This window comes from Zootoca vivipara, chromosome 12 (assembly GCF_963506605.1).
Source record: "Zootoca vivipara chromosome 12, rZooViv1.1, whole genome shotgun sequence".
Taxonomy (NCBI): Eukaryota; Metazoa; Chordata; class Lepidosauria; order Squamata; family Lacertidae; genus Zootoca; species Zootoca vivipara.
The window spans coordinates 58,497,304-58,510,616 of NC_083287.1; the positions used below are offsets into that span (position 1 = coordinate 58,497,304).

The window sequence follows — 13,313 nt, forward strand, 5'->3', positions numbered from 1 at the left end:
CCCACCCCCTCCGAGATCCCCTTCCCCCTCTAGGTTTTTTTTTATGTAAAAAGAGCAGAGGGCGGTGGGGAGGAGTTGCGTGACCGCCCCCTCCCCTCCGGGGGGCGTGGACGTTGACCACGCCTCCTGGGTGGATCCCGGTCACGTCATAGCATGCCAACCAATCGGGTGGCTGCGGTGGGGGCGTGGCCGGCATGCCCGCCCCGCCCCCCCAGTTTTGATCCTGGGTACGCCCATGGAAGGAAAGCGCTTTCTGCAATTATTTTAGTGCTATGGCAGGCTCCAAGGCAGCCACTGGGTGTTATGCCACTCTTCCTCCGTCGTTTTGTAGCTGACACCCCCAACAGCACTCTCCCAAAACTGAAAACATATTTTTGCTTTTTTTCATTTATTTCATAAAACCTATCCCAAAGCTTGATTATAAAAACAAGAAGAACCTCAAAGTGATTTACAGAAAGATTAAACAATAAAATTAAGAAAAAAATCTACAACTGTACTTTAGAACATGCAAAAATCTAATAGTGTGAAAGAGGTAAATTCACACCAACTTTCTAAGCACCTGGAAATGTTTTCACTGGCCCCAAAGGTTGGCAGTGCCTGCGTAAGGATTTCTCATTGTGCAGCAACCGAACGCTCTCCCCCTCTCCTCTCCCTCCCCCCAAATCTGCTCTGGGAGTTCCCCAACCCTTGAGAGCAGATGTGGGGGAGACACCAGGCACAGTGGGAGGAAGGAGAGTGAGGCAGGGACGCCTCCTTGGACTAGTGCAAATCTTTTTGCTGACACACTAATTTAGTCAAATTACCACCCACTAGCTGTATTTGAGAAGTCATGTCTCCATTTCTGCAGATAACTTATTGGTTTTAATGCACAGCAAGAAACACAACAGCCGAGGCCCTCTGGAACGCAGGGAAAGCAGGAAAGCGCCACTATCAGCACAATCCCAGTGAGGGTTGACCCACTGGGCCAGCAAGATGAGGTCAACATTTCCCATCAAAGAAGAGCTGGAAATGCTTTCCCCGTCCTGCCCTCTCTGCCCTCCATCCAAATGCCTCTGGGGTTCATGGCTGGGCGCTCTTCTGTCCTGAAGTGCCCCTGGAGTTTGATCTGCCCCGCGGTCTGCGCAGGACTTGGCTGGGGTGGAAAGAGCTTCCCCTCTCCCTTTCCAGCAAATGACTATTTCTAAACTTCCCACAGTTTCCCCATGAGCATCACAGGAAGTGCCTTCAGCCATCCCAACTGTGTCCAGTTCTGGGCACCACAGTTCAAGAAGGATACTGACAAGCTGGAACGTGTCCAGAAGAGGGCAACCAAAATGGTCAAAGGCCTGGAAACAATGCCTTATGAGGAACGGCTTAGGGAGCTGGGTATGTTTAGCCTAGAGAAGAGAAGGTTAAGGGGTGATATGATAGCCATGTTCAAATATATGAAAGGATGTCATATGGAGGAAGGAGAAGGATTGTTTTCTGCTGCTCCAGAGAAGCGGACACGGAGCAATGGATTCAAACTACAAGAAAGAAGATTCCACCTAAACATTAGGAAGAACTTCCTGACAGTAAGAGCTGTTCGGCAGTGGAATTTGCTACCAAGGAGTGTGGTGGAGTCTCCTTCTTTGGAGGTCTTTAAGCAGAGGCTTGACAGCCATATGCCAAGAATGCTTTGATGGTGTTTCCGGCTTGGCAGGGGGTGGACTGGATGGCCCTTGTGGTCTCTTCCAACTCTATGATTCTATGATCCCCACCAGGGTGGCAGTTTGAACATTTATTTTGCCACCACATTAATTTTTATGTGGTGGACATGGTACTAGAGTGGGTAGGGAATACCATATTAAGAATAGTAAGCTTTACTCATAATTGTTTTCTGCCTATAGCCTTCCTCTTTAGCTATTTCACATGTTAATCGCTTTATACATGTCCCTCTTCTCTTTAATTCTCTCATATCACACAAACATTAATTTTTATGCTCTGCTTTCCCCATTCCCACATGTTTTTTCCCTGAGTTTATAAACTGTCACCATTTGTATAATAATAACTTATAACAATAATTTATTATTTATAGCCCGCCCATCTGGCTGGGTTTCTCCAGCCACTCTGGGCGGCTTCCAACTGAATATTAAATACAGTATGCTGTGATTTCAACACACATCTAAAATCCGCTTTGTTTGTGATCTTGATTCTCCTGCTTATTTCTGGTTCCACACGCCTTGACTTCCAGGATCAAACCCAAAAGCGGATCTTTAAGAATACAAGGATTGGGAACACCCCCTGCCTGAACTGGTGGAGAGACACTGCCAGTTCATATGCAGCGCAAGGGACCAGGGGCCCAACTTGGTCAAAGGCGTGTTTTTACTTGAATCAACCCTTTGTTCAGGACCAGTAGCACAGGAATATTACTTTGTTTTCAACAAAACGTAAAAACATTGGAGCACCCTTCCTTGGGAGGTGGCGGACTCTCCTTCCTTGGAGGTTTTAAGCAGAAGTTGGATGACCATCTGCCACAGATGCTTCAGCTGAGATTCCTGCATTGCAGGGGGTTGGGCTGGATGACCCTTGGGATCCCTTCCTGAGGAGACTGAGTAGATTTCGCAAGCAGAAGTCAGAGGCTCCTCCAAGGAAGGTATTATCAATACTCACAAGGACATGCATAGGAATAGATGGATGCCCTACAGCAGAGCTTTTATTTACAGGTAGGTAGCCATGTAGCTCTGACGCAGTCAAAACAAAATTTAAAAAATCCTTCCAGTAACACCTTAGAGACTAACTAAGTTTGTCATTGGTATGAGCTTTCGTTTGCATGCACACTTCTTCCAATACCTATGACAAACTTCACTTGGTCTCTAAGGTGTTACTGGAAGGATTTTTTTTAATTTTGTTTTGTTTTATTGTTATTCTAAATTGCAGAGAGGATGATCCCCCTCCTCCTAGAACCATAGAGTTGGAAGATACTGTTGTGTATTGAGTCAAAGGGTTTTATATCTGTATTACTATTGTCTGTATTTGCATTAGGATAAAGTAACTGCCTTTTGGTTCCAGAAGGTACAGCTACTATTGATTCATTTAAGCTGCTGTATTTGGATCCTCTGTCTTCTTGGTTTCCTCCAAAAGGCAGCACTGCGATTGCCTGATATTGTTCCCTCCAAAATCTATCCCTTTCTAGCTAGTTCCCTGTCCCTATAAATGTAGCCTTCCTGCCCTCAGAGTCAGTCTTGTTTGCTTTAATAAAGAAGTGTTAGGAGAGAACTTTCTCCAGCGTGTTATGTCAAGAGAGCTGAAATCACAAACCCCACGTCACAACAGATACCACAAGGGCCATCCAGTCCAACCCCCTGCCGAGCAGGAAACACCATCAAAGCATTCTTGACAGATGCCTCCTCCTCCTCTTCGCCCTCTCCCATTCTAGGGTTCTAGCAAGGGGCTTCCTGCTTCTTCTTGCAAAGCCTTTTCCCTGCCTGCTGCTCTTCCTCCTGTTCCTGGCCAAGGGAGGAAGCAGCTCAGAACCCAACCCGTCCAGGAGGGTCCCCCAAAAGAAAGCCTCTCCTCCGGGGGCGCGCAATGCACGGGGCTCCCTCCCTCCCTCCGCCTTGACTCCAGCAATAGAGGCGGAGCGCCTCTTGCACAGGGAGGCTGCCTGGCTTTCGTCTCTCTCTGCAAGTGCTGCCTTGCATGGTGGCGCCTCTCGCCCGGGATCGGGTGAGTCTGCTCTCCCCCCCCCCGTTTTTGGCTTCAGTGGGGAGAAGGGGGTCAGATCATGCATGGGGGCGGCGACCCCCAAGTCAAGGAGCAGAGCCGGGGAGTTTGCAAGAGGTCTGCAACTCTCTCCTTCCTTTGGATCCAGACGTCGCTTGCCTCTTGGGGGGAGGATGATGTTTCTTTGGGTCAGGAAAAAAGGCGTGCATATAAACGCCATTCACATTTACGCAGAAAAAAGGTCACATTTATGAGCAGCCGGGGTTGTAGCCAGACAAAAACATTTGGACATAAAATATACTTCCAAAATAAAAAGGAAAGCTGGCTTGAGCAAGAAAGAAAGGGAGGAAGAGGGAGGGCAGAGAAAATTAAGTGCTTTTTCACGCGGAGCAGAGTTAAATCTTTGGAACTCCCTCCCTCAGGAGGCAGGGATGTCCACCAAGGGAGATAGTCTGAAAAGAAGGACGAGGGAAATGCTGGGCTGGGAGGGGAGGGGAAAGAGAACAGGAACGTCCATGTCATTCGGGCTGGTAAAACCGTTGAAGCCTAACTGTCAACTTACCTTCAATGTAGCGACCATTTTGTCTGGGTCTCAGAGTCGTTGTTACAGGTAGGTAGATGATCTATACAAGATCTCTACAAGATCTCAAAGTAGCTGTCTTCATAGCTGCCAAGTTTTCCCTTTTCTCGCGAGGAAGCCTATTCAGCATAAGGGAAAATCCCTTTTAAAAAGGGGTAACTTGGCAGCTATGGCTGTCTTGTTACAAAAGAATTTCAGAAATAGACTGGAAAGAGAAGTTGCTGAATTGCAACTCATTACCAAGCTTAAAACCATGGAGAGACCTGGTCTGAATAGAGACATTGGATTCTTATCTCATTATACATGATCAAGCTATTTTTAGCCACCTCACCCCTTGCTTTTTCCTGCAAGACCAAGTGCAGTCATTAACAGTCATACACATATTTACCACACCTGTCAGTCAATCACCCATTCCCACCACCCTTCTGAGTAATACCCCTCCCCACCCTCTCACTATACTTAAGGGTCTGGTGACTTCTGTTTCATACCAAAAGCTCATACCAATGACAAGCTTAGTTGGTGCTACTGGAAGGATTTTTTTAATTTTTTGTTTCTCAGAGCCGTGTTAGTATGGAACAGAGTCTGTACTCAGTGTGTGATCTCTTAAATGTTTTTAGAACTATGTTATGAAGATGTTTATTTTAAACTTAGTAAAGATTTTAATTGCTTCAATGAAGAACTCTGTGTCATTAATTAACGCTGCTTGAAACCCCCTGCTGGAAGTTCCTTGCAGACCCTCTTCCACCCCCCCCCCCAGCTGAGCAATAATTCCCAGAGTTCCCTGCCTCCTAGCAACTCTCAGCATCATTCACAAGCTACAGTTCCCAGTATTTTTTTGGAGGAAGCCAGGACTCTTTATCCTGCTTTGCAAATACAGCACAGGTGGGGCCTAGGGGTTTGTGTGTGTTTGTGGTCTTTTTCTTCTCTTTCTGGAATGCCTTTTTATTGGGTTGTATAAGAAAGGATAATAGGAATAATAATAATAACTGATGCAAATGATTAGACTGAGTCTTCTGTTGTGATCTGCATGCATCACAATAAGCAGAGTAGTAGAACAAGTGTGCAAGAATAAGTGCCACATGCAGGCGTGTGTGTGTGTGTGGAAATTCCTTTCCTTGTGGAATTTTATAAGCAAGGATAATAGCAGTAAAAGAGCCTTAACAGTATTTTAGCCTATGGATCAGTGTTAGAAACTCAGATATATAGTGAGAGACCAATAAATCTTTAATAAAAATATATATATATTAAAAAATGAAAAAAAGAGACTCCCGGGATTTGGTGAGTCTCCTCTCTCTTCCCGCTTTAGGTTCAATGGGGAGAAGGGGGTCCCAGGACTATAGGGGAGGGTGCATTGGGGAGGCTATTCGGATCATGCATGGGGGGGGCAAATCAATGAGACATACCTTTGTAAACCAAGAAATCTTTAATATATATCAAGATATCTAGTGAGAGGGAGAGCAACTCTTGAGGACTACAGAGTTAGGACCCACAATCTCGCCTAGTGTTCAAATACACTCAGTATGAATTATTCACTTGTCAATAACAGTTCAGATTCAAAATAAAAAATAATAAAATTCCTTCCAGTAGCACCTTAGAGACCAACTAAGTTTGTCATTGGTATGAGCTTTTGTGTGCATGCACACTTCTTCAGATACCAATGGCTCATACCAATGACAAACTTAGTTGGTCTCTAAGGTGCTACTGGAAGAAATTTATTTTTTATTTTGTTTCGCCTATGTCAGACCAACACGGCTACCTACGTGTAACTAGTTCTGATTCATTCATTGACTGAAAATACTGAAAGAAAGGAGCAGCTAGGCAGATTCATCTTCAGCTGGGCAGATTCATCATCCTGCCTGGACATTTTGCATGGTAACTTTACTTTTAGGAGGGCTGGAGGCTTACTTCTCCTTCCTTTTGTTTGTTTGCTCCTTTCTTAAAGAAGGCTCAGAGTCTGGCCTGTGATGAATTCCAGCCCTGGTTCTAAACAAGACTCATCCACGCTTGCTCAGGGAACTTTGTTCTTCTTATGGGCATGTATCTGTTTAATAACAAAACAATGTATTTGCTTTGTAGGATTTGCAGACGCCTCTACTTAGGACAGACGGAACTTGGCAGAAGAACAAGGGATTCCTTCTGATATCTTGGAGGCTTCCTGGGGGCCCAAATGGATGAGCAAGACTCAGCTGGCCCAGAAGTAGGAAGAGGCCATGCCATCAACCCTGGGAGCAGTGGGGGATTCTGGGGAAACTCTGTGCATAAGATCCTGGGTGAGGAGGACACCCTTCGCTCAGATGCACAGAGAAAAGTGTTCAGGCAGTTCTGCTACCAGGAGGCTGAAGGACCCAGAGAGATTTGCAGCCATCTCTACCACCTTTGCCATCAGTGGCTGAAGCCAGAAAGGCATACAAAAGCTCAGATGGTGGACCTGGTGATCTTGGAGCAGTTCCTGGCTGTCCTTCCACCGGAGATGGAGAACTGGGTGAGAGAATGTGGAGCGGAGACCAGTTCCCAGGCGGTGGCCCTGGCCGAAGGATTCCTCCTGAGTCAGGCAGAGGAGAGGAAGGAGGCAGAGCAGCAGGTGAGAGAGACTGTCCTCTGGATATTCCCAAGGGGCTCCAAACAGGAGGGAGAGTATCTCCAAAATTCTCTCCTAATGGTCCATCCTTTGGGGGGGGGGAAGCATCCTAGGAATGATATCAGATACCCCTAAATTTTTTCCTCTGTCATTCCTTTTGTAATCCTGCTCCCCTTGTTGTTGTTGTTGTTTAGTCGTTTAGTCGTGTCCGACTCTTCGTGACCCCATGGACCATAGCACGCCAGGCACTCCTGTCTTGCACTGCCTCCCGCAGTTTGGTCAAACTCATGTTCGTAGCTTCGAGAACACTGTCCAACCATCTTGTCCTCTGACGTCCCCTTCTCCTAGTGCCCTCAATCTTTCCCAACATCAGGGTCTTTTCCAAGGATTCTTCTCTTCTCATGAGGTGGCCAAAGTATTGGAGCCTCAGCTTCACGATCTGTCCTTCCAGGGAGCACTCAGGGCTGATTTCCTTAAGAATGGATAGGTTTGATCTTCTAGCAGTCCATGGGACTCTCAAGAGTCTCCTCCAGCACCATAATTCAAAAGCATCAATTCTTCGACGATCAGCCTTCTTTATGGTCCAGCTCTCACTTCCATACATCACTACTGGGAAAACCATAGCTTTAACTATACGGACCTTTGTCGGCAAAGTGATGTCTCTGCTTTTTAAGATGCTGTCTAGGTTTGTCATTGCTTTTCTCCCAAGAAGCAGGCGTCTTTTAATTTCGTGACTGCTGTCACCATCTGCAGTGATCAAGGAGCCCAAGAAAGTAAAATCTCTCACTGCCTCCATTTCTTCCCCTTCTATTTGCCAGGAGGTGATGGGACCAGTGGCCATGATCTTGGTTTTTTTGATGTTGAGCTTCAGACCATATTTTGCGCTCTCCTCTTTCACCCTCATTAAAAGGTTCTTTAATTCCTCCTCGCTTTCTGCCATCAAGGTTGTGTCATCTGCATATCTGAGGTTGTTGATATTTCTTCCGGCAATCTTAATTCCGGCTTGGGATTCATCTAGTCCAGCCTTTCGCATGATGAATTCTGCATATAAGTTAAATAAGCAGGGAGACAATATACAACCTTGTCGTACTCCTTTCCCAATTTTGAACCAATCAGTTGTTCCATATCCAGTTCTAACTGTAGCTTCTTGTCCCACATAGAGATTTCTCAGGAGACAGATGAGGTGATCAGGCACTCCCATTTCTTTAAGAACTTGCCATAGTTTGCTGTGGTCGACACAGTCGAAGGCTTTTGCATAGTCAATGAAGCAGAAGTAGACGTTTTTCTGGAACTCTCTAGCTTTCTCCATAATCCAGCGCATGTTTGCTATTTGGTCTCTGGTTCCTCTGCCCTTTCGAAATCCAGCTTGCACTTCTGGGAGTTCTCGGTCCACATACTGCCTAAGCCTGCCTTGTAGAATTTTAAGCATAACCTTGCTAGCGTGTGAAATGAGCGCAATTGTGCGGTAGTTGGAGCATTCTTTGGCACTGCCCTTCTTTGGAATTGGGATGTAGACTGATCTTCTCCAATCCTCTGGCCATTGCTGAGTTTTCCAAACTTGCTGGCATATTGGGTGTAGCACCTTAACAGCATCATCTTTTAAAATTTTAAATAGTTCAGCTGGAATATCATCACTTCCACTGGCCTTGTTATTAGCAGTGCTTTCTAAGGCCCATTTGACTTCACTCTCCAAGATGTCTGGCTCAAGGTCAGCAACCACACTACCTGGGGTGTACGAGACCTCCATATCTTTCTGGTATAATTCCTCTGTGTATTCCTGCCACCTCTTCTTGATGTCTTCTGCTTCTGTTAGGTCCTTACCACTTTTGTCCTTGATTATGGTAATCTTTGTACGAAATGTTCCTTTCATATCTCCAATTTTCTTGAACAGATCTCTGGTTTTCCCCATTCTATTGTTTTCCTCTATTTCTTTGCATTGCTCATTTAAGAAGACCCTCTTGTCTCTCCTTGCTGTTTTTTGGAAATCTGCATTCAGTTTCCTGTATCTTTCCCTATCTCCCTTGCATTTTGCTTGCCTCCTCTCCTCCGCTATTTGTAAGGCCTCGTTGGATAGCCATTTTGCTTTCTTGCATTTCCTTTTCCTTGGGATGGTTTTCGTTGCTGCCTCCTGTATAATGTTACGAGCCTCCATCCATAGTTCTTCAGGCACTCTGTCCACCAAATCTAAATCCTTAAACCTGTTCCTCACTTCCACTGTGTATTCATAAGGGATTTGATTCAGATTGTATCTTACTGGCCCAGTGCTTTTTCCTACTTTCTTCAGTTTAAGCTGGAATTTTGCTATAAGAAGCTGATGATCTGAGTTACAGTCAGCTCCAGGTCTTGTTTTTGCTGACTGTATAGAGCTTCTCCATCTTTGGCTGCAGAGAATATAATCAATCTGATTTCGATGCTGCCCCTTACTTTGTTTTAAATCTTTGTTCCATCAGGGAAAGGATCTATTTGCAGAAAGGAGCCTGGATTCCCCTGAGGCAGAGAAGACTCTGTTGGTCACCAGAGAGAGGCCACAGGGTAAGGAGGAAGGAGCTTTTTCTCTGTTTGGTCACATTCTGTGGATTTTGAAAATAATTGGTGGGTTCCTTTCCTTTTTGGGGGGGGGTGAGATTTGGGGCCAAGAGCCCAGAAAAGGGGAGATGTATTTTTACGCAACTAAATCATGAATGGGTACAAACCCCGAAATGCATTTTGCAGGGGAGACTTATCCTGAGGCCCATCTTAAGTGAGAGAGGCCCCCTTTCTCCTCTCAGAGAAGGATGCACTCGTGACTTCCCCCACTTACCTTTGTCTCTCGCAGGTGACACAATGACACCGGCAAGACCTCCTCATGGTGGTGAAGGAGAAGCAGTGGCTGTGGAACCAGACCAGGTAGGAAGAAGGAGCATTGTGGGGAAAGAGGGGAAGCCAGGCTGCCTTTGGCCTGAATAAATGTCTCTTCTCCTCCCTTTGGCTTTCGTCAAAGCTGCTCTCAAGAAGGGATGAAACTGCCATTCGGAGAAGAATGCACAGCAGCCTCACCTAACATCACCTTCTGAAAATTGCTAGCATTATTTATCAATCACTGTATTTGATTCCTGTGTTAATTGTTGAATGCTGAAATGGACTTTGAAGCAGTCAAGAAACCATACAAAACCATTGTCCGGATTCACCCAAGCGGCTCCCTCAGTTGCACAGTGGCTTCCCCGCTTCCCCGCTTCCCTCCCCGTGCCCCCAGGCACCCCTTGAAGTTGGCTTTAGGACATCAGGAAAGTCTCTCCTCCGCCCAGAATAGCACATGGGGAGAGTAGAGGCCAACAGGAATCCTTGTGCAGATAGAATGGTTTGAAGACCACCGTGTAGAGTTCCTTCCACCTATTTACACCTAGATTAAGACCCATCGTTAAAAGACAATGAAGAATTCCATTAAGACCTTAAAAGAAGCATCCATAACTCAACTGTGCAGCAAAACAATCCTATTAAAACAACACAATAATTAATAGGCAGGAAACCACAGAGCAATAGGAATGTAGACTTGGAGAGTTGGAAGGGATCCCAAGGGTCTGCAATGCAATGATTTCAACAAAAGCATCCATGACAGATGGCCATCCAAGCTCTGCTTAACAACCTCCAAGGAAGGACAACCCGTCACCTTCTGAGGGAGTTGGTTCCTCATGTTTAGCATGCAGCTTTTCTCTTGTAACTTGGATCCACTGGTTTGGGTCCAACTGTGCAGAGCAGGAGAAAAGAGGCTTTCTGCATCTTGTTCCCTCTTGTTCCTTGATCCATCTTCCACGTGACAGCCCTTTACTTATTTGAAGATGGCTATCATATCTCTTCTCAGTCTCCACTTTCCCCGGTATTGATGTGAAGTTCACTGGTCAGTAGTTACCTGTGTGGAAGATAATCTTTATTGTGTCTAAAAGAATATACTTTTCTTTTTCTTGTAGGGTTCAGTTTGCTTTGAAGATGTAGCTGTTCGTTTCACAGACAATGAGTGGGTGTTGCTGGATCCTGACCAGAGAGCTCTGCATAAGGAAGTCATGGAGGAGAATCGTGGGATCATGAATTCTCTAAGTAAGGCCTCCTGTTGGAACACAATATCTATTTCGAAATTCTTTACATATGTGTACATGATGAACCTCCAATATTTTCTATAGCATCTAGGATTCTAACACCCCCCCAAACTCAGCTTGAATGGCTTGCTATTTACTGTTTCCTACTTTGAATATTCTTCCTCCATTGATGCTTTTTAAACCATGATCAGGCTGGTGTGAACTGGCCAGGCTTTTTAAAATTTTTGTTTTGAGTTGGAGACTTGGAGTAGCTTCTGTCAGGTTATTTTATTTTGCTTGTGTCCAGTTTTGCTTTACTAAAGAGATGAATGACATTGGAGATGGTGAGGATTCCATGATTGTGCTAAGCAAAATCCATTGAAGAATAGAGCCTGGCTTTTCAAATCTCAGCTTCCCATATTTTGAATTTGCAGTTCTTCCTGAAGCTCTAATCAGTTTCTCTCTTTTTTGCAGGTGGTGATGAATTGGAAAATAAGAATAAAGGAGAGCTTAAAAAAATCCACACAAGAGAGAAGTTATTTAAATATCGGGGACATGTGAATTTCAGCCGGAGCTCCCACTCCACTTCCCATGTAAGAAATCTCTTGGGGAAGAAACTCTATCAGTATTCAGAATGTGGAAAGAACGTCTGTTGGAAATCCAACCTCACTGCTCATCAAATATCTCACAGCAGGGAGAAACCATTTCAGTGCCAAGAATGTAGAAAGAGCTTCAGTCAGAAGAACAATCTCACTGCCCATCAAATAATTCATACCGGGGAGAAACGATATCACTGCTTAGAATGTGGAAAGAGTTTCAACTGGAAGAAAAGACTCACTTCCCATCAAAGAATTCACACAGGGGATAAACCATTCCAGTGTTTGGAATGTGGTAAGAGCTTCAGTCGGAAGGATAGTCTCACTTCCCATCAAATAATTCATACTGGGGAGAAACCATATCAATGCTTGGAATGTGGAAAGAGTTTCCGTAGGAGCTTCCATCTCACTTCCCATCAAAGAATTCATACTGGAGAAAAACCATATCAGTGCTTGGAATGTGGAAAGAGCTTCAATCGGAAAGATAGTCTCAATTCCCACCAAAGAATTCATAGTGGGGAGGGACCTTATCAGTGCTTGGAATGTGGAAAGAGCTTCACACGGAAGGGCAGTCTCACTTCTCATCAAACAATTCATACAGGGGAGAAACCATATCAATGCTTGGAATGTGGGAACACCTTCACCCAGAAGTTTAGTCTCATTTCCCACCATCTAAGTCATACAGGGGAGAGACCATATCAGTGCTTGGAATGTGGAAGAAGTTTCACTAAGAGGGGCAATCTCACAGCCCATCAAAGAATTCATACAGGGGAGAAACCGTATCAGTGCTTGGAATGTGGGAACACCTTCACCCAGAAGTTAAGTCTCATTTCCCACCAAAGAATTCATACAGGAGAGAGACCGTATCAGTGCTTGGAATGCGGAAAGAGTTTCAATAAGAGGGGCAATCTCACAACCCATCAAAGAATTCATACAAGGGGGAAACCATAGTAGTGCTTGGAATAGGGCAAGAGCTTCAGGAAGCACCAATCTCACTGCCCACCCAAGAACTCAGTGCAGAGAAACCCTCTATAAATTGCTGTGTATTAATTTAATTTTTGGAGACTTCAATATGTGGATGAGGATTGCAATGGAGAAGACCCTCAGTGCCCAATATTTCTTCAAGGTGCAAGTCGCTGTACGAGGTGTTGAATACCTTTTCCACGTCACACCTGGGGAGACGGTTAAGAGCGATTTGGCAACCCTGACGAGGTAGCCATCAATGCTGATCTCTTCTCTGAAGACGTTGACAAGTAATTCGTGCTTCAAGAGCCTCCAAGTTGCAAATTTGTGCTGCTGCTGACTGTGACTGCCGTCCTTTGCGTGTCCATGGTGGTGTCATCATGATGCTCTTCCTGGTATCTGCTGAGCACACAAAGAAAATAAGGACACAGTCCAGGAGGAAGAAGCAGAACCACTGCATAACAGTTCCTCCAGCTCCCATCCCTCCTAGACGGTCCAGAATGATGCTGTGGCCAACAGTATCAAAAACCGCTGAGAGATCCAGTAGAACCAGGAAACAGCTTTCCCCTCTGTCCGTAGTCTGCCGGAAATCATCGACCTTCGCGACCATGGCTGTTTCAGTCCCATGATGGGGCCTGAAGCCCAATTGGAAAGGGTTCCAAATGGTTTCTCTCGCACCACATGAAAACCCTCTTGAATGAGGAAGGGATAACACACTTGAGGCATGTTAACCACACCTTGAAGCAAAGCTCAGTCCTTGAGAGAAAGTTTAGATCTCTTCTGGAAATGACTAGGTTCGTGTTGAGTGACTATGGCCTTCCCAAATGCATATGGGGAGAAGGGTGTCTCCAAAACAGACTACC

The 13,313-nt window shown here is 45.3% G+C and overlaps 2 protein-coding genes across 2 annotated transcripts; both read left to right on the forward strand.

Annotated features, from left to right (window-relative positions):
- Window positions 1-6,393: 6,393 nt before the first annotated feature.
- Window positions 6,394-10,131, forward strand: LOC132592880 (zinc finger and SCAN domain-containing protein 9-like). Its single transcript, XM_060281078.1, has 4 exons — window positions 6,394-6,845; window positions 9,293-9,374; window positions 9,658-9,728; window positions 10,075-10,131. Exons 1-4 carry the CDS (start codon window positions 6,432-6,434, stop codon window positions 10,129-10,131), a joined length of 624 nt encoding a protein of 207 aa, XP_060137061.1. The 5' UTR covers window positions 6,394-6,431.
- A 1,085-nt stretch (window positions 10,132-11,216) lies between these two features.
- Window positions 11,217-12,496, forward strand: LOC132592881 (zinc finger protein ZFP2-like). The gene is made up of 2 exons (XM_060281079.1): window positions 11,217-11,235; window positions 11,693-12,496. The coding sequence occupies exons 1-2, from the start codon at window positions 11,217-11,219 to the stop codon at window positions 12,436-12,438; spliced, it is 765 nt and encodes a 254-aa protein (XP_060137062.1). The 3' UTR covers window positions 12,439-12,496.
- Window positions 12,497-13,313: the final 817 nt, after the last annotated feature.